The sequence below is a fragment of the Hyperolius riggenbachi genome, chromosome 12 (assembly GCF_040937935.1).
Source record: "Hyperolius riggenbachi isolate aHypRig1 chromosome 12, aHypRig1.pri, whole genome shotgun sequence".
Lineage (NCBI taxonomy): Eukaryota > Metazoa > Chordata > Amphibia > Anura > Hyperoliidae > Hyperolius > Hyperolius riggenbachi.
In genome coordinates this window covers 143397615-143420968 of record NC_090657.1, presented here as the reverse complement: position 1 = coordinate 143420968, position 23354 = coordinate 143397615, and the positions used below count along the sequence as shown (strand labels likewise).

General features: G+C 44.6%; 2 protein-coding genes across 5 annotated transcripts in view; one reads left to right on the top strand and one right to left on the bottom strand.

The window, feature by feature from the left end:
- Nucleotides 1-816: 816 nt before the first annotated feature.
- On the bottom strand, nt 817-20019 carry LOC137540854 (uncharacterized). Of its 2 annotated transcripts, none has more exons than XM_068262029.1 (2): nt 19961-20019; nt 817-1900 (listed from the first exon to the last, which is right to left on the bottom strand). In XM_068262029.1, exon 2 carries the CDS (start codon nt 1871-1873, stop codon nt 941-943), a length of 933 nt encoding a protein of 310 aa, XP_068118130.1. In that variant the 5' UTR covers nt 1874-1900; nt 19961-20019; the 3' UTR covers nt 817-940. The 2 variants fall into 2 exon arrangements, with proteins under 2 accessions (XP_068118130.1, XP_068118129.1); XM_068262028.1 differs by lacking the exon at nt 19961-20019 and adding an exon at nt 19551-19836.
- Nucleotides 19744-23354, top strand: part of MYBL2 (MYB proto-oncogene like 2) — a 191954-nt gene continuing 188343 nt past the window's right edge. For all 3 annotated transcript variants that reach the window (XM_068262027.1, XM_068262026.1, XM_068262025.1), the window contains exon 1: nt 19744-19860. In XM_068262027.1, coding sequence (XP_068118128.1) covers nt 19841-19860 — 20 coding nt within the window. In that variant the 5' untranslated portion in view covers nt 19744-19840. The remainder of the gene's footprint in view (nt 19861-23354) is intronic.

Below are 23354 nucleotides of genomic sequence, written 5' to 3'. Positions count from 1 at the left end.
CCAATTGCAAATCACTACACAATCACTGGCAAAACCGCTTAGGGCCCATTCACACTTGTAAACGCTAGCTTTTGCTAGAGTTTTGCTTTGGCGATTTTTTTTTCCGCTTCTATAGCACTAAACGCAATTGCTGGAAATGGTGTAGGATACAAATTTGCGTTTGGCGATTTGTGTTAAATCGCCGACAATCAACGCAAATCGCCCAAGTGAGAATGGGCCCATAGGTTATTATAGCACTAGCGCTTTAAAAAAAAAAAAAGTGCTAGCCCTTGAGCGTTTTGCCGAAAATCGCCAGCAAAACGCTCAGATGTGAAAGAGGCCTTACACTTTAAAATGGCTACCAAAATCACCAGAAAACGCTCATGAAATCGGTAATTAAAAATGCTAGCGATTGCAATTAGTGATCGTGCTTTGTAGTGGATTCCAGGCCTTAGCTTTGTCCGCCACTGAATGAGATGCAGATAAGTCCAAGTTGATGCAGTACTATGTGCATTTTGTATGCAGCTTGAAAATGGACAAGTCAAAGCCCATCAATGTGGTTGGTCCATTTCCAAGCTGCATACAAATTCTGCATATCATTAACCACCCCTAATTATGACATGTCCGATGGACACGTGTGAACTGGTTTAGGTTCCATGGATGTAACCGCATATGTGCTGTAACCCTCCATAGCACTAAACTGTATTGTGTGGACCAAGTAAAAAATAAAAAAAAAATCCTAATGCACTGAAAACTAAAATTACCAGACATCCAAAAGCAAATTGAACACTTTATTAAATAGTTATTAAGCACACAATTTATAATTAAGCACACAATTGATAAAGCACCAATTGCCAAAGCAAATAGGGTTATGGGGTTATAAATACACTACAGCAAGTAAACAGAAATCAGCCTTGGTGACTGAGTTTAAGCTAGTCAAACATACTCCATGTTAAAGAAGTTATGGTTGGAGAGAGTTCAGGGTTTCAGATGTCCCTTCAATCTGCCATTCTAACTTATCATGGGATTTTCCAGCAATGATCTGAATAGAGCAACCAGGGGTTGGAACACTTGCAATTGGGACCTCTGAAGCACTCAGCTGACGTCGATAATGGAATGGCAATAGGTAAGAGCGGCCCATATCCTTGTGCTTGGTGCCTACCCACTGAGCAGGAGGAGCTGGAGAGGGCAGAACAGGCACTGGTAGCTCATTCTCAGTGGACACATTTGGAAACCTCAAGTCAGAAATTGACACTTCCAGTGAAGGTGTATTCTCTTCCAATGCATACTTTATTTCAGAAATCTCCCATACTGGTGAGACAGGCTTTTGCAGAGTTTTGATATGGTCCTCAGAACCTTGCTGTCTTGGCATGGTAATATCCACTTCCAAGGGATTGGACGTCTCCATGCTGTCCTCTTCCTTGTTAGGAGTTGACATTTTGGCACCGTAGAAGAGCCCAACAATAGAGTTGCTACACTGTCCAAGTTGTTCTGATGCCAAGGAAGATTGTTCAAATAGCAGCATATCTGGATTAAGGGGGGAGGGACACACAGATGACCCAGTTTCTTCTACACCCAGCCACAGTTTCTCTCCTCCACTTGCCACCAATGCACCCTCTTTTGTACTAACAAGGAGTGGCGATACCACAGCTTTGGGACATACTCGGCTGTCCAATTGCTCTAGCAGTGGTTGAAAAGGTGAACTCCCAGTACGTAGTATGCTGTCCAAATGCTGAAGTTGTGGTTGAAAGGGAGAAGAAGACCTTGTAGGCAGTCTGCCTACAAATGCTTCGTTCAGGTATTCAGTCAATGCTTCGTTCATGGTTTCAGTCAATGTGACGTTAGAGTGTGACATGAAGAAACTCGCCCTGCTACTATCCCAGCTAGAAGACATGTTGCATCACCTTCTGTGTGAAGATTTCTAGAAAGAAAATAAAAATGGAGGAAAACAGGGCAATTATCGTGCACAAGAAAACATTCCACCATTATAGTAACGTTTATAAGATGGATGATTTACTAGTGTTCTGGGTTGAAAGTCCCAAATACCTTTTCATCTGTCACTCAAAATGAACTCTTGCCCATTAAAGTGAGATAATATGGAGCTGAAAAGGACCGGACCACACAGCCCAAACCATGAATATATGTGCAATACCCTGTGCGTTACAATTCACAACAGTGGATATCTAAAACTTGCTGGCTGCAGTTGGGAGCACTTGTGCGTTAGCACTTACTTTCTCACGCAGTCGGGTGTTTAATGCTCCCTAACAAATCTAGCATGGGGTTAGTTGGACCCTTATGTATGCCATAGTTTTGGTTTCTTATGGTTTTCTGTTGTATAATGTTCATTATGGGAAGTGTGACGACAAAGTCAGTCAAGTATTCTATCCTATACATGAAGCTCTTGTATATGCGACTAAATATATTTAACTGTACTAATATCTCTTCCCTCTAGGCTAGGTATAAAAATAGAAGATGGTGTTGTGCATATATGATTTTAAGGCTAGATTCACAGTAGGACATTGTGTTGTGATGCGACGTTCATGTCAAAACATTAGTGGTAACGCACATTAACACTGCGTTACCGTCGCATTAAGTACAGTGAGGCATATAGGCAATGAAAAGTATGCTTTCCTGTACCTGGTAATGTGTGCGTTTAGAGGTAACACACTGCTTACGTTACAATGCAATGCTAACCTCGCACAGACTACTTATTGCAGTGCAGTAAGCTGCATTATAAGACTTTATAACGCAGCACCACAACGTCCTGCTGTGAACCTAGCCCAGGCATGGGCAAACTCGGCCCTCCAGCTGTTGCGGAACTGCAAGTCCCACAATGCATTTGCCTTTATGAGTCACGAATGTGGCTGTCAGACTCCTGCAATGCATTGTGGGACTTGTAGTTCCTTAACAGCTGGAGGGCCAAGTTTGCCCATGCCTGACCTAGCCTGAGGCTTTATGAGAGTAATGGCAATCAATACAAGGGGGATGACTTCCTCTTTAAAAAAAAAAAAAAAAAAAAAGTGGATGCAGGGTGTTGCAGTAGCTTTTTGTTTATGCAGCTTAAAAATTGAATCAAGATTCCACCTTGGCAGGAATGGATTGGTCTATCTGCAAAATTTGCATAACCCTACATCAACTCAATTTGCATCTCATTGACCATCCCTACTAAAAATGTATACATCAAGTTGTAGTTGATATGATGTAACCTGCAATAGTTAGTACTTCATTATTATGGTCAATGAGATGCAAAAATGCAACTGTGTATGCAAAATTTGTATGCAAACAATTTTGCATCCAAATTTGCATCTGTTTAACCTCTCCCAAGTCTCAATCAACTTCTTTCATAGAGGAGTGCTTGCGGTACTTATCCGTTAGCCGGGCGCATCCGGCAGGTGGCTTTAATTACTATTCCCCCTCCAGGCTGACATGGATAGTAGGGAAAGATGTAACTCTGGTGGAGTTTTGTCGCCACCTGCCGGATGCGCCCGGCTAACGGATAAGTACCGTGCTTGCTACTAGAATACTCAGAAATTGTATCTCTCCAAGAGGTGCTTCCATTCTGTACCGCCCCATTATAGCACTCTCCTGGCTTGGGGAATTCTCTTCAAAAAAAGGCAGAGAAGAAGGTGAGGGAGAAAAAAAAATTAAATTAAGACCTCTAATTACCACTCGCTAATGCTACATACGCACTTCAAAGATAATGAAATATATCAGACCAATTTTACCCCCTTGCATGTAGTATGAGAGCCACACCTACACAGTCTATTCTATTGAGCTGAACTCCCCATCAGATAAAAATCTTTGCAGGATGCTGTGCACATTCAAAGGCCTGGGACTAGGGATTGTCAAGCAGCTGCAAATAAGTTTGAGTTGATGCAAATGCATGCAATGGTTTATACAAATTTATGCAGCTTGAATATGAACCAATGAAATCCTGCTGAGGTAAAATTCAGTATTTTACCTTTTTTTGGCGTGGATGTCGGGATGTTGCGGTGCAACGCCGATTAGTGGTGGTAGTTATAATTCACCTGACGAGAAACGCCTGCGTTGGACAATTAAAAGCTCCTGGGTGCGTCGAACTGCAACTTGGATGTGAAAGGTAAAATGAAAGTCTATGGTCATTTTACCTTGGTTAAATGCAAAGTATTGAATTTGCATCAAAACGCCAGAAATCAGCTCTGGTGTGAAAGAGCCCTAAAAGCAGTCTGTCAAATCTACTGCACAGAGAGAGCATGGAGAGAGAGTTATCGGCTGCTATGAGCTGGAGAAAAATGCCGAACGCTTTTGCCTGGTTTACCGAATGCGGAAAGGTTTGTGAAATGCAATTTGACATTTTCTGAGCCATTTACCACGCAAGTTGTTAATTTACCTCACTAGTCAGTAATATACATTTTTTGTGCAGTAATATGTTTCGTGAATCGTAACTTGGGAAGGCGATTGGTAAAAATCAGCTGTTTTCAGCATTACCGAATGCAGTAATGCTTTGTGAATAGAGCCCATATGCCTCTGAAAGTTTGTCAAACCTTTTCACTGGAGATAACCTGTAGGGCCCTTTTCCACCAGCGCAAACTGAACTGGCTGAATTGCAAAAACGCAAACCGCTAGCGATTTTACAATCGCTACAGTTTTCTCTTTAACATAGGAATCGCGGTAGGTCATTTCCACTACCGCGATTCATTTTTGCCGCGAACGCGCGGCGGTGCGATATTTGCCGCGATTTTGCTATGCAGTGCATAGCAAAATTGTGGCCGCGAACGGCGGGGAATCGCCGGTAATTGCGATTCAGCAATCGCTAGCGTTCAGCGTGAACGCTAGCGATTGCTAGTGGAAAAGGGCCCTTAGGCCCTACTGTGTGCAGTCAGCACAGTAGCAGCTGCTAATCAGTGGCTGTTACTGCTACAGTTGTGGCGGACAGCCTACAGGCAAAGGAAGGGAAAGGCAGAGCAGCAACACAAGGTGGCCCCTGCAAGTGACACCACAGCTACAGCCTGCATGGAATTACCATTGTAGAAAGCCTTGGAGGACCACCAGAAAAGGCTTAGTGGGCCACCTTTAGCACCTGAGATGGACTTTGAACATGCCGGAAGCTTACCACTACTTTTATCACAAAAATGAACTTCAGGTACATTTTAAGGCATAGCAGTAGTGTGCGTGAATATTTAAGCCTATGATAGATCTATTGTGGCCTATGTAGTAAATGTGGATCTCTGACACTGAACACCAGTTTGTACCATATGCCAAACTTTACCTCTGACTAGTAATGCTGACAACACTCCCAGCTTTGCTGTTGTTTTCTCTGCTCAGCATCAATACTGTCTCCATTTACACCACTATCATAGTATGTTGGAAAACTAGGTACTTGTACCTATCAGTCTTTACACGCTTTTTTTCCACCTACCTTACTGCTTGTCTTAGAAAACAAAATGGCTTTGTGTAGCTACACCCTTAATTTATACTGAATGCTTGTCATTGCCAATCAAAAGGAATGAGCTAAATATATGACTGTGATTCTGATGAATGATATACAAATACTACTGAGTTTTTGCAAATGTATGCCGCTTGAAAATGGACCAATCAAGTCCCACCCAGGTTTAAAATGATTGGTCTATTTTCAAGCAGCATATATTTTTATAAAAATTTGCATAAACTCTGACATATTTGCATATCATTGATCATCCCTACTGAGGCATGGAGCTCAGTAAAAAGCGCAAAGTGCTATCGCAATTGCTAGCGATTTGTAGTAGGGTTTTGCAAGCGATTTTGGGAGCGTTTTCCCTGCTCTTATACAATTCATTAGAATGGAAACGCTCCTAAAATACTGCATGTCCTGCGATTGCGATTTCCCTAATCGCAATCGCTCTAGTGGAATCTGTCCCATCCATTTACATTGGCAGAGCGTTTAGGGAAATTGCTAGCGACTGAAAGTGCCCTCTAAATGCTAAAAACAAAATGCTCTAGTGAGTTCCAGCCCACATAAGGAAGCAGAATCAACGGCCTCCATTCACAATCCCATGTGCTGTAACCAAATGTATTTCCTATAGTCACAATAGCCTCCATTCACCCTACATGTGCAATAAAGAAATTTGTAATGAAAAATTACAGACAGCCGTAATAACCTTTTTTCCACATTCACAATTTTTTTTTTCAGAGTCGGTAAAATAGTGCGGTAACACGGCGGTAAACTACATGTACTTGTATGTGAAGTGTAAAATAACGCTATTTACAGGTGAAAAAAAAAAAAATAAAATCTGTAATTACCGATGAAACAATACTCTTTTTCCATTATGAATTTCATTTTTTGTGTGGAATTTAAGTCTAAAGTAACAACTTCTTACTGACATGTTACCACACTTTCAACACTTTTTTTTTTCTGCAGTTTTTCTGCAAACGGTAATTTCAGGTGGGAGACATTGGCCTCTATTCATAAAGCATTCCCGCATGCGGTAATGCTCAAAACAGCTGACTTTCCCGACCATTTAGCAAAGTGTCCATTCATAAAAGCTGTTACTGCATGAAAAGCTACAATTCCTGAGCAGTGCGGGAAATTACCGCCTTGTGCGGTCATTATCACAACACATGTCACTGACGGTTAATTCATAAAGTTTAGAGCAAGCGGAATCAGCACGGAGAACACCGACTGTTTAGAAAAGGAGATAAGCCAGGGATAACAGGCAAGCTAAAGTGGACAGACCTCCCGGGCAGCTGCAGTGAGAGCAGAACAAAAACTGCATCCCAGAATACCAAAATTGTATTTTTTAACCCCTTGGGTACCTGCTTTCAGATATATTTCACATCAGAAAGCCTGCATGTGTAACATTTCTTGAAGTTCTTCTAAGCTGCAGCAATTAAATACATTGTTTAGACTATTAGACAGATTCAGAGCAAGGAGAGGCAATAAAAAGAAAAAAAAAAATGCACATGTAAAGGGATGCTGGGTCTGCCTCCTTTATACTAACTCTGTCTCTGCACAGAGAAAATGTATCAACTCAGCTAGTACTGCTAGTTTAGTGCGGGAATTCCCCGACCTATTATCGCAAGTGTAAACACTTTTTATGAATTAGCACACAAATACAGATGCAGTATTTTCCCTCCAAGAATTTTTTTCTCCGCAAATGTTTTATGAATAGAGCCCATTGTGAATGTGAAATTGGTCATACTTAAGGGCTGGTTCACACGGACGGCCGGGAAGCAGCGTCGTCCTGTGACGTCTTGTTCGGGGCAGTGGTACAGCGATTGTCGGCTTCCCGTCACGATCGGCGTGAAGCCGCTGCGGCTAGCCGGCCCTGGACGTCGCATGCGGCTTCTAGGGCCGGCCAAAACGATGCGATAAATCAAGATCGGAACGCCGCGTTTGTGCAATTGCCGGTAACTGTTCGATGCTAAAGGCTCCCATTCACTTGAACGGCAGCGTTTTAGCGGACGAGTCCCGAATGCTTGGCGGTAAATGCCGCCAAGCGTCCGTGTGAACCAGCCCTAAAGGAAACCAGAGCTGGGCTTCTTCAAGCCCCATGCACTCGGATTGCTTCCACACCACCATCCTCAGTCTTCTCCGTCTTCTGTACCGAGTCCTGTTACCAGGGCCGGCGCTACCATAGAGGCAAACCGGGCAATCACCCCAGGAGCCCAGAGCCTGTAAGGGCCCCAAAGGTTCCCTCATCTTAACTGTTGATCCCAGGAGCCTCTGCAGAATCTGTGGCAGATTAGGGGCCTCTGTGCTGGTGGGCAGGTGAAACGATACACTACCAAAGACTCTGCAGGGGCCCCAGGGAGCACAGGCAAGTTGGGTGGTGGCTGGGAGGGAGGGTCAGCAGCCGGCTCAGAGTCCCAGGAGAGAAATTTGGCTGCAACAAAGGGCCCCTAATGCCGCTTTTTGGTCAAGGTGTCTGTTGGGGGAGCCCGGGTTAATTTTGCCCTGGGGCCCCATTGTCACGAGAACCGGCCCTGTCCGTTACTTCCTCCAGTCGCGGCCAGTCTGCGCAAGAGAAGTGTGCCCTCTACGTATCTCTCTGGTGGCTGCTGGAGAGATATATAAATAGCGCACTTAACTTGCATCAGACTGGCCACAATTGGAAGAAGTAACAGGACCCGGTACAGAAGACGGAGAAGACGGAGGATGGTGGCGTGGCAGCGATCTGAGCACATGGGGCTGGAGAAATCCCCAGATATGTATTTTTTCTCAGCTCTGGTACACTGTCAGTCATTTTACGACAATTCGTTACCAAATGTGGAAACTCATTGTGAATGGAGGTAATGTAAGTTATTGACTTAAAGAGCAGCTGTATTGAAAATAACAAAATAAATATTTTTTTTTTTATTTATTTTTTTTACAGTATTCATTTATAGGTTATTTATTCAGTGTTTGACCATTGGAAAATCTTTCCTCTCCCTGATTTACATTCTGAAATGTATCATTGGTGGTGACATCTTTAGTTCTGCCAAGTGATCTGTGCGGAATGTTGGTTACTAAGGTCTTGGACCCTCTAGCAGTGCTTTTCTAAGCACTTGTGATTTGTAAAGTGCTTGCTTATGTAATGCTATGGTGTAATTAAAAAAAAAAATTGCATCCCTCAAGTGGGATGACACACATAGCATTACATTAGCAAGAGCTACTATAGGTAGTATAGTTGCCCTAGTATAGTTGCCCCAGTATAGGTAGTGTAGTTGTCCTCAGTGCCTGCTCCCCCCTACCCCCACGGCCGCGGGGGAGGGGAGTTACAGACGGAATGCTGATCCAGGGCACATGCCGCGTACATCAAAAAAGGGCATCGGGGAAAAAAGGGCGCGTGGTGTAAACGATAAGCAGTATTATCGTTTATAAAAATATTGTGTAGAATTTCGTTTACAAATAGTGATTTAAGAATTTATAAATCATTAAATAATGTGTATGAAATCGGCAATTCTTAAAGAGACTCGCTGACAAACGCGCGTGGGGCAGGGCTGCGGCGGTTAGCCCTGCCCCAACCAGGAAGCGCTCCCCCGCTGAAACGAGGGGATTTGGGGGATCAGGGACCCCCGTTAAGCCGCGGGATAGCGGCGGTTTAGCAGGGGCACACGTGCCCCTGCTATCTATGAGGTCTGAAGCGAGATTTATTCTCGCTTCAGACTCTCTTTAAAACGTTAATCTTCCCTGTTTCTAAACTGAAACTTATAATTACATTTGTTAAAAAAACAGTAATATTTGCTTAAACATTATAATTATATATTGTTATGGATAATCTTGATTTATCGTTTATTATAATAAAATGTGAAAATATTGTTTATAACAATGATATTAATATAAGTACATTCATAATAACTGTTGATTAGTATAATTAAAATTGTACTAAAACTATACCTAACCCTACTCTCACACAGAACCCTCCCTGTACCTATCCCTAACCCCTAGACCCCTGGTGGTGCCTAAACCTAAGACCCCCCTGGTGGTGCCTAAACCTAAGACCCCCCTGGTGGTGCCTAAACCTAAGACCCCCTATGGATAATAATGTTTTACAAACATTAATAAAAAAAAACATTTAAATAAAAAAATTTAAATAATTTTTTTGGGTGGATAATAATGTTTTAGAAATGTTTTACAAATAGTGATTGTAAAAAATATATTACAATTTACGTTACGTACTGATCGCTTTATTTTGTGAATAATAATGTTTTACAAACAGTAAGGCCTAGTGCACACCAGAGCGGTTCGGCTGCAGTTTGCGATCCGCTTGCGGGTGCGGATCTGCTAGGGTAATGTATTTCAATGGGCTGGTGCACACCAGAGCGGAAGGCGTTTTGCAGAAACGCATACTCCCGGGCTGCTGCAGATTTTGGATTGCGGATGCGTTTCTGCCTCAATGTTAAGTATAGGAAAAACGCAAACCGCTCTGAAAAACGGCACTTCAGAGCGGTTTGCCAGGCGTTTTTTGTTACAGTAGCTGTTCAGTAACAGCTTTACTGTAACAATACATGAAATCTACTATACCAAAGCTGCTACACAAAACCACAAAACGCTAGCTGAAACGCTGCAGAAAAATAAGAAAAAGCGTTTCAAAATCTGCTAGCATTTTGCGGATCTGCTAGCGGTTTTTGGTGTGCACTAGGCCTAAGGGCTGGTGCACACCGAGCGGCTTTTTCAGCGTTTCTGCAGCCGCTTGCGGCTGCGGATCCGCTTGGTCAATGTATCTCAATGGGGTGGTGCACACCAGAGCAGGAGGCGTTTTGCAGAAACGAAAAATGCCGGGGTGAGGCATTTTTTGGATTGCGGGTGCGTTTCTGCCTCAATGTTAAGTATAGTAAAAACGCAAACCGCTCTGAAAAACGGCACTTCAGAGCGGTTTTCCAGGCGTTTTTGTTACAGAAGCTGTTCAGTAACAGCTTTACTGTAACAATATATGAAATCTACTATACTGAAATCCGCTGCAGCAATCCGCAAAACGCCATAGAAAAATAAGAAAAAGCGTTTCAAAATCTGCTAGCATTTTGCGGATCTGCTAGCGGTTTTTGGTGTGCACCGGGCCTAAGGGTTAAAATGTTAAATCATGTTTTAATTAAACAGGATAAATATGTTTAGTATCTTTATAAACGTTATTCGTCACGGGTTCATTTTGTAAAGTTAAATCATCACAAGCACAGTTATAAAACCTTTAAAAATCTCCGGGCGCCGTTTGTAAGACGTTAATAATCTCCGGCGCTTTTTTTTTTCCCTGTTTGGCGCCCATTAAACGATATTTATAATGGGAGTGAATGGAGCGCCCTTTTTGTCCACTTGTCTCATGCGCCCAAATCTCCTGCTTCCGCACATGCCACCTGACACAATTGTGTGACTTGGCGCCATGGCCCAACCGTCCCTGCCTGCGCTGCACACGCCCGGCGCACGATGGGGCTTGCGCACGTATGACATCATGTGCAGTGTGCTCCTGTCCACGGGCCGCAGTATAGGTAGTATAGTTAGCTAGTATAGTTGCCCCAGTATAGATAGTATACTTGCCGCACTATAGTATCCCCAGTATAGTCAGCTAGTATAGCAGACCTCGTTTTGCCGCGGGAATGCAGCGATTCATCTTAGCTGATATTGCAGAAGAGGAATGATGAATAAAAAGCGCTATTTTTATTGGCTTCAGAGTTTCTTTAAGCCCACGGTGGGCTAGATTACCAGATGCTTATCTTGTTCATGCTGCTCAATGGGCTCTATTCACAATAAGCAGTTTGGTAAAAGCACTTTGGATGGTAAAATACCTCCTGCGATATCTTACACTTTTCTTTTCCAAATTCACAAAAGGTTTCCCCCATGAGGCAGAAGTTTGGTAATTTACTGAACAAACATGCCTTAATTCCCTAAGCCCTGCTCAGTAAGGCCCAGTGCACACCGAAAACCTCTAGCAGATCCGCAAACCGCTAGAGGTTTTTGAAGCAGATTTCAGAGCGATTCTAGGAATGTTTAGAGACGTTTTCTAAACATGCCTAGCGGTTTTTGGAGCGTTTTTGTGTGGCAGATTTCATATATTGTTACAGTAAAGCTGTTACTGAACAGCTTCTGTAACAAAAACACCTGGAAAACCGCTCGGATCTAGCGTTTTTCAGAGATGTTTTTCACTCTCCTATACTTTAACATTAAGACAGAAACGCCTCAGAAATCAAAAAAATGCTGCAGCCCCTGAGTCAGTGTTGCCAACAGCCCATAAATTTACGGGCATACCGTAAATTTTGTTACTAATTTAGCTGCCCGTGAATTCCGTAAGGAATTCAGCAGCGGCCGTAAGGCCGCCCTGTGAGCAGGAGGGGAGCACCGCAGAGAAGAGGGAGAGCTGTGGGATCAGCGGTGGGGAAGGGCAGACGTGTCCACCACCTTCCCTCACCTTTGGGCTCTCCCTCCCTTGCTCTCCCCTCCAGAATGAAGTCTTGTGCGGCTGCTGGCAGCGGGCGGAACTTACCTTCGTCTCGCTCCAAGTGCTGGAAGTTCTGGTGCCGCTGCTCTGGACCAGACCAGACTAGCAGGAAATCCATTTGACGATCCCGCGCCTGCAACGAGACGGAGGTAAGTTCTGCCAGCCACCCGCACAACACTTAGTTCTGGAGGGGAAAGCGAGGGAGGGAGAGCCCCAAGGTGAGGGAAGGAGGGGGGAGATGTCCCCCCTTCCCCACAGCTCTCCTTCTATGCGCTGCTCCCCTCCTGCTGTGGGCACACCTGGCTACCTATTCGGGGGACATATACCCCTGCCTACATATACTGGGGACATATACCCCCGACTACATATACTGGGCACATATACACCTGCCTACATATACTGGGCACATATAACCCTGCCTACATATACTGGGCACATATAACCCTGACTACATATACTGGGCACATATACCCCTGGCTATATATACCCCCGACTACATATACTGGGAACATATACACCTGCCTACATACAGTGGAGGAAATAAATATTTGACCCCTCATTGATTTTGTAAGTTTGTCCAATGACAAAGAAATGAAAAGTCTCAGAACAGTATCATTTCAATGGTAGGTTTATTTTAACCGTGGCAGATAGCACATCAAAAGGAAAATCGAAAAAATAACCGTAAATAAAAGATAGCAACTGATTTGCATTTCATTGAGTGAAATAAGTTTTTGAACCCTCTAACAATAAAAGACTTAATACTTAGTGGAAAAACCCTTGTTTGCAAGCACAGAGGTCAAACGTTTCTTGTAATTGATGACCAAGTTTGCACACATTTTAGGAGGAATGTTGGTCCACTCCTCTTTGCAGATCATCTCTAAATCCCTAAGGTTTCGAGGCTGTCTCTGTGCAACTCTGAGCTTGAGCTCCCTCCATAGGTTTTCTATTGGATTAAGGTCCGGAGACTGACTAGGCCACTCCATGACCTTAATGTGCTTCTTCTTGAGCCACTCCTTTGTTGCCTTTGCTGTATGTTTTGGGTCATTGTCGTGCTGGAACACCCATCCACGACCCATTTTCAGTTTCCTGGCAGAGGGAAGGAGGTTGTCGTTCAGGACTTCACGATACATGGCTACGTCCATTTTCCCGTTAATGCGATTAAGTTGTCCTGTGCCCTTAGCAGAAAAACACCCCCAAAGCAAAATGTTTCCACCCCCATGCTTGACGGTGGGGACGGTGTTTTGGGGGTCATAGGCAGCATTTTTCTTCCTCCAAACACAGCGAGTTGAGTTAATGCCAAAGAGCTCTATTTTGGTCTCATCAGACCACAGCACCTTCTCCCAGTCACTCACAGAATCATTCAGGTGTTCATTGGCAAACTTCAGACGGGCCTGCACATGTGCCTTCTTGAGCAGGGGGACCTTGCGAGCCCTGCAGGATTTTAATCCATTGCGGTGTAATGTGTTTCTAATGGTTTTCTTGGTGACTGTGCTCCCTGCTAATTTGAGGTCATTCACTAACTCCTCCCGTGTAGTTCTAGGATGATTTTTCACCTTTCTCAGAACCATTGACACCCCACGAGGTGAGATCTTGCGTGGAGCCCCAGAGCAAGGTCGATTGATGGTCATTTTGTGCTCCTTCCATTTTCGAACAATCGCACCAAGAGTTGTCACCTTCTCTTCCAGCTTCTTGCTAATGGTTTTGTAGCCCATTCCAGCCTTGTGCAGGTCTACAATTTTATCTCTGACATCCTTGGACAGCTCTTTGGTCTTTCCCATGTTGGAGAGTTTGGAGTCTGCTTGATTGATTGATTCTATGGACAGGTGTCTTTTATACAGGTGACTAGTTAAGACAGGTGTCCTCAATGAGGGTGACTAATTGAGTAGAAGTGTCTAACCACTCTGTGGGAGCCAGAACTCTTAATGGTTGGTAGGGGTTCAAAAACTTATTTCATTCAATGAAATGCAAATCAGTTGCTATCTTTTATTTAAGGTTATTTTTTCGATTTTCCTTTTGATGTGCTATCTGCCACTGTTAAAATAAACCTACCATTGAAATGATACTGTTCTGAGACTTTTCATTTCTTTGTCATTGGACAAACTTACAAAATCAGTGAGGGGTCAAATAATTATTTCCTCCACTGTATACTGGGACATACAGTATACCCCTGCCTACATATACTGGGCACATATACCCCTGCCTACATATACTGGGCACATATACCCCTGCCTACATATACTGGGCACATATACTCCTGGCTACATATACTGGGCACATATACCCCTGGCTACCTGTTCTGGGGACATCTATACCGCTGGCCACCTATTCTGGGGACACCTATAGACCTGGGGCTACCTATTTTTGGGGAACCACTGCTATCAGATTAAGTGTATTTTGGGGAACTACTGCCAGATTATGTGTATGTTGGGGGAATCACTGCTGCCAGATTACATATTATCTGTATTTTTACGTGGATTTTTGGTGAAATGCTGTAAGATTACATGTATTTTGGGGGAAGGGGGGGGGGGAACACTATGGCAGAGCTCAAACTTCCCCGGCAGAGCTTTTACAGCACTACTAAAATCATGTATATTTGGCCCCACCCATGACCACGCCCACATGCTGCTGCGTGACCACGCCCATTTTTAGGCACGCCGCGCAGGGGATTTTGTCAGTAAAAACAATCTTTTGTCAGTAAAGTTTTAGTAAAAAATAATGTGAAAGGTTGGCAACACTGCCCTGAATTTGCGTTTGTGGAAAAAACGAGCCGCTCTGGTGTGCACCATCCCATTCACTTTCATTAGCCAAGCGGGTTTCCCACTGCAAGCGTTTTAAAAACGCTTCAGAAGCGTTCTGGTGTGCACCAGCCCTGAGTGTCACTTACCAGCCTTCTAGCAGGGCAGCAGGCAGGGAGCGATGTGTGACTCAGAGGTTTTCCGTCCTGTGCATACGGTCATCCCTTTAGATGTGCTGCAGCCACCAGCGGGAGCTTTTCTGCGTGCTATAATACAAACATGCACATCTAAAGGGATGAAGGGATGCCCGTAGAATTGTTATTTCTTCTGCTTTGACACAATGAAAGACCCACCTACATCCCTGTCACTCCCAATCACAGTGAGAAGCAGGCTGTGAGGCTCTCCCTATTGGCTGCCTGGCTCTCCCCACAGGCTGTCTGTCAAGTTACCACACAGAGACATCATGGGATCATGGTTATCGACTGCTGTGAGCTGGAGAAAAAAAAACCGAACACTTTTCCCTGGTAGTTGAAATGCAGAAATCTTTGTGAATTGACATTTGTTGACATTTCCTGAGGTAATTACCGCACAAGTCGGTAATTTACCTCACTAGCCGGGAACTGTGATTTTCTGTGCGGAGATAGGTTTAGTGAATTGTATCTCGGGAAGTTGATAGGTAATATCATCTATTTTCAGCATTACAGAATGCGGTAATGCTTTGTGAATAGAGCCGATTGTCTTCAGGGTTCTGAATGCTTCACATTACAATGTCCTTTTATAGTACCATCTACAATGCCTCCTATGAGTGTGCAACACTTATAGTGCCGCCGATTATAATGCCACCTTATAGTCCCTCCCAATGTTGTGCTTCCTCAATAGTACCTCCTATTAATGTGCTGATATACTTTGGAGACTGCTATGATATTGTTCCACCATCTGGTCTGAGATTCTGTAATAGTTACCTTTATCGTTTCTGCTCTGTATAGATTGCCATGCTCCTGTGTCCTGCTGGCAATTTTCACTGTTGCATACCTCCCAACATTTTGATATCAGAAAGAGGGACACTTAAAGCAGTAGGATAAGCTAAACTATGCCAGGGAAAAAAAACACATATATAAGTAGATAAATACTTGATCTACTTACATTACACATGTATTATACTGTCCACGTTTTGATTTCAGTGAATTTTATATAGTAAATGACGAGAATTCTGTTAGTGGTGGGGGCTATGTCTTTTGCCCACAGTTAAGGCTAACTCGTGATGTCATATCTGCCCTTTACTTTTTTTCTTGTCTCCTCCAATCGCTGAGTCGCCTAAGCCTTGCGTGTAAACACATGTGAGTAGGGGATTAGGCTTCAGATAAGCAGCTGGCAGGGAAATAAAGGAAAGAGGAGAAATACATTATAGATAAAAAGAACCCCCAGCATGTAATGTTTTGGCACTGACTACCAAAGGGCCAGTGCTCCTTAAGTATGTGATAACTCCAAATCATAACAGCAGAAAAAGTTTTGAATGCAGGATTAGCATCTTTATCACTTAATACACTCAGACCAGTTGCTGTTGAAATTTGATTTTTATGGTGACGATACCGCTTTAAGCCACATCTCAGCCACACCTCTAACCATGCCCCTGACACACCTCTAGTCACGCATTCCATAAGAAAAATATGTTGTTTTATAATTCCAACCACGCTGGTCCTTTCCATCCTGGTTCATTTTCCTTCATATTAACATTTGAAAATAAGAAATATATCAATTTAAAAGATGGGAATAAAGTTTAGAGTCAATTTAACATAAATTTTAAGTAGAAAAATACAAATATTTACATGAGTCCCAATAAGAGGGACAAATGAGGAAGAAAAAGGAACAGAGTTTCCAAACAGGGACTGTCCCTCCAAAAGAGGGACAGTTGGGAGCTATGCTGTTGTCCTTCCAAATGGTCATGTGATGTCAGATGGGATTTGTGAACAGTGGTCAGAAGAGGACAAATGCTAGCTGTACTGAGACGCAGGGCAACCCAGAAAGAACAGAACTGAAGCCTTGTACATAGACCCAATTTTGATTGGCCAATTTTACCACTTTCATATAGTATGGGGGCCAATAGATACTGCGTACCATGGACAAACTGTGTAGGTAGGCTCTCATACTATATGGAGATGGTAAAACTGGCAAATCATTGGCCAATCAAAATTGGATGTGTGTTTGCACCCTAAAGCTAGGTATACACATTCAATCGATTCCTCCACGGACAGCTCTGGGCAGAAGCTATATAGATGCATTGCTAGTCTCCAGGCTAGTGGCAGGTTTTGTTACTATGAATGGAGCAGAGGGACAATGAGCAGCGCATAACGGAATGAGAGAGCTAAGAAAGGAGAACAATAGTGTCAGGGCGCATTTTGTCTAAATGATTCACAAATTCCTTAGGGCTGGTTCACACGGACGCTTCAGGACTCGTCGGCTAAACGTCAGTCTGTTCATCGTACTTCCAACCATCGGAGGTGACTATTCCCCCATATGGTAAAGGAAGCAGATTAGACGGGATTGGCGCGCTCTGTCACATTACTACCTTCTGATGATTCAGCAAACAGTCTTTTAACGTAGTGTAGACGGGATCGTGGGGCTGGATTGTCACATTGGCAATGTGATAATCCAGCCCAATGATCCCGTCTAAACGACATTAAAAGACCGGTTGCTGGATCGTCAGAAGGTAGTAACGTGACAGAGCGCGCCAATCCCGTCTAATCTGCTCCCATTACCATTTGGGGTTACAATTCCCATTAAAGTGAATGGGAGCGTTTAGCATCGTGCGATTACGCAAACACGGCATTCCGATCCCGATTTACCGCGTTGTTTCAGCCGGCCCTAAAAGCCACATGCGGCTTCTAGGGTCGCCTAGCTGCTGCGTCTTCATGTCTTGTGGGGACGAGAAACGCTGATAGCGATGGGCAGCCGACGATCACCGTACCGCTGCCCACAAATGAGATGTCACAGGACGATGCAGCTTCTGGCTGCCCCAACATCCGTGTGAACCAGCTGAAGCTGACCTCGCCAGGTCGGCTTCATGTGCGCTCCACGGCGGGGGTCACATGGTGTAACCGTCGTCATCAGCAGGGCTGTGGAGTCGGAGTCGTGGAGTCGGAGCAATTTTGGGTGCCTGAAGTCGGAGTCGGGAAAAAATGCACCGACTCCAAATCCTAATGAATTTGTAACTATAATTAAAATAGAAAATATGATAAAATGTTCTATTTCTCAGATAATAGTCATTAAAAAATAATGTGTATATATACAGTAATAGCTGTGCTTAGTCCACAAAAATTAAATAAACCTATCAAAATTAGTTACTTGTGCTGCTTCAATAAAGCAGCCCCCGTATTTTTAAGGCCAGATATACATATCTGATTGTGACTGTATATATGATGTGTACACAGGAATCTCTTATATATACTAAATAACATCTATGCTGTAAGAATAAAGCCTGATGTGTAGCCGTATCACTAATAGAGATGGTCAATGAGATGGAAATAATTCTGCATTGATGCTGATTTATGCAAATGTATGCACTCTCTTTGCTCATGAAATCAAATAATTTGATACGTTGTTAAAATTTGGTTTGGTGACTGTGAATTAAAGGGTACCTGAGACGGATGAAAAGTAAAGTTTTATACATACCTGGGGCTTCCTCCAGCCCCCTTCAGGCCAATCAGTCCCTTGCTGTCCTCCACCAACTGGATCTTCTGCTATGAGTCCTGGTAATTCAGCCAGTCAGCGCAGTCCAGCCACGTGCCGCTCCCACAGTCAGGAACATTCTGCACCTGCGCAATAGGTGTAGTATGCTCCTGGCGGCGGAGTGTGTGCATGCGCACTACGCCCGACTGGCTCAAATACCTGGACTCATAGCAGAAGATCCAGGTGGCGGAGGAGGACAACGATGGACTGATTATCCTGAAGGCGGCTGGCGGAAGCCCCAGTTATGTATAAAACTTTAATTTCATCTGTCTCAGGTTTACTTTGTCACACAGTAGTACTATACTCTACATATGCACTCCCCACAGAGCTGCAGGGAATCCACTGAGAATGTTGTGCACATTGAACACAGAAGTGTTGTGTCACCCATAAACCTTGTTCAGATTGTGCATGAAGAATGTGTAATAGAGGAAGAATCTTCTCATTCCACTGCAGAGTACCTGCACATCATTCTTACATGCACCCACACTTACATTGCCTAGGGCCTGATAGATGTTCTTTGTTCCAGTTTATACCTTTTACAAGTACTCTTACCAAGGACTAGTTTTAGTCTAAAGGGAATAAATATAGTAGTCTACATATCCTTCTCACTTCAGTTGTATTGTAAAATTCCTAAGCATTGGCAGTTGAGACGAATTTCACGTTACATACTTTTAATCAACAAAATTGTAATATGCAAATTAGGAGTCGGTGGAATCCTAAACTGAGGTGTCGGAGTATTTTTGGACCGACTCCACAGCCCTGGTTATCAGGTCTGTACTGCACAGGTGCAGAACTACTGCGCTTGCGCAGTAGAGACCTGATGATGTCGGCTACACCACGCGACCCATGCCGTGGAGCGCACATGAAACCGACCCGGAAGCCGACCTGGTGAACTTGGCTTTTTCAGCTGAGGACACCGGCAGTGAGCGGAGTCCTCGGCGAGGACACAGGATGGCTGCCAGAGGCTGGAGGAAGCCCCAGGTAAGTGGATTTTGATTTTTGTTTTACCTTGGACCTCTCCTTTAAAATGCACTGTTCCACATTATTACGCACAGCAGAGTTTTAAAACATTTTATAGGTTGTGAAAAACTAAAAATAATAATCAATAAACTTTTTTTGCCACTTCATGATTGCAGTCTAGGATGAGCTATTGTATAGCAAACATTAGCATGCAGCCAGCCTCAGACTCATCAGCTCAGCTAGCTTGCTGGCTTGGTCTTTTCATGAATGAATGATGTTCACACACCCTCTAGCAGAGCGCTCTTGACTACACAAGCCGCGAGTCTTCTCGTCCTTCTTTCTTTTGGATAGCGCGCCTTTCCCCCCCTCTTCCTCACGTTAGTGTCTGATTGGCTATTAGCGCGTCTGATGCTGAGGCGCTTTCCCTGTATGGCTAGCGAGACGGAGAGGGCTAGCAGACTGCATGACGTCAAGTTGCGTCCCCTGACCCCGGAAAAGGCGTTCCGAGGCTGCGCGCGCAGCGGGCGGGAGATAGGAAATAACAATAACACCCGAAACGGCGGCCCGGCGATAGCCATGGCTCGGAGGGGACGCAGGTGAGAGAACGGGGCTGGGCTCGTGCGCGAGAACGTAGTGTGTCGTACGCTGGGGTCACGTATAGGGTCACGTTCCGGCGAATGAGGCTCTATCACTGACCTGTGCGAACTGATTGTCACTCGTCCCGGTGCTCTGTTGTTCGCCGACCCATCATTCATCATTGTTGCGTTCGTATTAAAACCCCTTGTAGTGTTGGGCCTGCTGCAACCTGGCCTCTAGCGTTCCCTCTGCCGTTTAGCGACCACCACTCTATTTATGCTGAAATGTGGTGCACCCCCATACTTCTTGCTTCCACTTTACGCACCCCATAAGCTCTGCAGCTTCCTGACTCATCTTATTATGTTTGCAGCCACTTGACACTCCCCCGTAGTTCCTGAGGACACCAAGTGCCCCCCTCCCATCCCCAGTTCCTACCTATGGCAGTTGCCCCCCCCAAACTTGCTGAATAGCAGTTATCCCCCCATAGTTCCTGCCAACACAGTGTCAACCCCCAATTGTTCTTTCTTACACCAGGTGCTCCCCCATGGTTCTTTGTGACACCAGGCACTCACCCCATAGTACCTTGTGACACCAGGGGCTCCCCTACCCATAGATTGTTTTTTGACAATAGCCCTCTGAGTGTTGACACCGGGTATTCTCCCCTTAGTTTCTGTCGACACCAGGTGCTCACTGCACAGTTGCTGTCAACACGCACAGTTGCCATTGACACCATCTGCTCCCTCCGTGTGGTTGCTTTCGATACCGCGCGTGGTTGCTACCCGTCGTCTCCTCCCCTCACCCCACCGCATAGTACCTGCTGACACTGGGCACTTTCCCCATTGTTCCAGCTGTATAGAAAAAAGTAATTTGCAGTACATTGTTCTCTAGGGCAAATGTACTTATATGTTTGTAGACATGCGATTTGAATTTTTTTTGGTTTTGATAGTGTTCCCTGAAAAACAGCAGGCATGCTAATGAAACTGTTAAAGGATACTCTAAGTGACATGATGAGATAGACATGTGTATGTACAGGGCCAAGCACACAAATAACTATGCTGTGTTCCTTTTTTTCTTTCTCTGCCTGCAAGAGTTAAATATCAGGTATGTAAGTGGCTGACTCAGTCCTGACTCAGACAGGAAGTGACTACAGTGTGACTCTCACTGATGAGAAATTCCCCTTTTTATCTCTTGCTCTCAGAACCCATTTTCTGCTAGGAAAGTGTTTTATAGTTGGAATTTCTTATCAGTGAGGGTCACACTGTAGTCACTTCCTGTCTGAGTCAGGACTGAGTCACCCACTTACATACCTGATATTTAACTATTTCAGACAGAGAAAGAAAAAAAGGAACACAGCATAGTTATTTGTGTGCTTGCCACTGTACATGTCTGTCTCATCATGTCACATGTCACTTCGGGTATCCTTTAAACAAATTTTCACACTTTGCTTTTTAAGAATATAAAACTCCAGAAAAGTCTTTAGTGTTGGGTACTTCTACAGATACAACTGTTTATCTTAACAGTTTTTTTCACTACATCTTGGCCTGACTGGCCAAGATGTAGTGAAAAAAACTGTTAAGATAAACAGTGCATGCGTGACCCGGCCATGCGCGACCGCCCCACCATGCTCCCGTTGCCGGGAGCTTTCTGTTCCTGAGCAGTACTACTGCTCATGCGCAGAACTCTCCTGGCCACGGGAGCGAGATGGGGGAGTGCGCACAGCCGCTTTGCGCATGCGCCGACTGGCTGAAGATACCGGTACCCCTTACTGAAAGTCCAGGAGGCAGAGGACGATGCTGATGGAGCGATCAGGCCAGAGGGGGCTGGAGGAAGCCCCAGGTATGTATGAATTTTTATTTTATTTTTTTTACTTCTCTGGTACACTTTAAAGTGTCTCCAAGCCAAAGTTCTGGTCTATAAGGAAATACTTGCCTAAGAGGGAAGCCTATGGATCCTGTAGAGGCTTCCCACGGCATCCTCTGGTCCCCCATTGATGCTCACGGACCCTCCCAAAGATTTCTGACAAGGGCCTGTTGCAAATATGATCAGGGCAGCACTCCTAGTTTGAGCTATTTGCGTACGAGCTGCTCCATGCTACTGCACAGCCGCGGACACATCCGTGCTTGCTCTGGTCTAGCACGGCTGCGCTTGTGCCCGAAGATAAGGAGGGTCCCAGTGAGGAGGACCCGGTAAGCTTCTTTAGCATCCAAAGGCTTCCCTCTTCTTAGGTAAGGATTTCCTTTTTGACCCGAGCTTAGGCTCAAGATCACTTTAAGTTCACTGAGACATTTTTAATGGGCTTCTGCTACTACCTAACCAGGTTGCCCACAACTTTGCGTTCTGTCAAAGTCCAATCTGGCCTGTCTCACTGCCTGAAACTGTCTTCAGCCACATACAAATTTGCTTCCATTGTCCTTGAAACACACTAAACCTTCTATGTATCCCACCATCATGCTACCCCTGTCATTACATAAGGTGTAATAGAATTGGTCATAGAGAATTGTTCTCTTTAATAAAGTTGTCATTGGTCATGAATTCATGGCTATGTTTTTTCGTGCACATACTGTAGGGCAAACCTCTCTAGTCCAAACACCTAGTAGTCTTGTTTAACTTTTAAAACAAATATTTAGATTGTGGATGTTTGTCAAGCTTGAGGAGATGGGAAAAATATGTTGTAAACTAAATGCTTAAGGAAGGGTCACACTTGAGGCCGTAGAAAAACTGCGTTTTCCCGCAGCCGAATCTTCATTCTTGGCTGATGAACAGCTGACTGTTGGCAATAGGAAATTGCACACATTGGGCTCTATTCACAATAACGTGTGGTAACTCTTTTTTGGTCTTAAAATTACCTCCAGTGATAATTTCCAAATTTTTTCAGTATTCACTAAAAATTTACTGAGTGTGATAAATGTTTGATAAGTGTGGTAAAAAGGGTTATAAGCAGTCGGTAATCGTTCGGTAATATTAAGGCAAATATTTAAGTGTTCGATAACTTTGCGGTAATTGGTCGATATGTGCAGAAAGCTTTTTTGACCACTGCAGGGCAGCCCATATGCTTGCCACTCATTACACAGAGACGACCCAGGAAAGCCTGTCACATTTAACCTCCTGAGCGGTATGGACGAGCTCAGCTCGTCCATCACCGCCGGAGGCTGCCGCTCAGGCCCTGCTGGGCCGATTTTCCTCAAATAAAAAGCAGCACACGCAGCCGGCACTTTGCCAGCCGCGTGTGCTGCCTGATCGCCGCCGCTCTGCGGTGATCCGCCGCGAGCAGCGGCGAAAGAGGGTCCCCCCAGCCGCCCGAGCCCTGCGCAGCCGGACCAATCAGTTCCGGCCAGTGCTAAGGGCTGGATCGGAGGCGGCTGACGTCCATGACGTCACTCTGCTCGTCGCCATGGCGACGAGGAAAGCCAAACAAGGAAGGCTGCTCATTGCAGCCTTCCTTGTTACTTATGCTTGCCGGAGGCGATCAGAAGAACGCCTCCGGAGCGCCCTCTAGTGGGCTTTCATGCAGCCA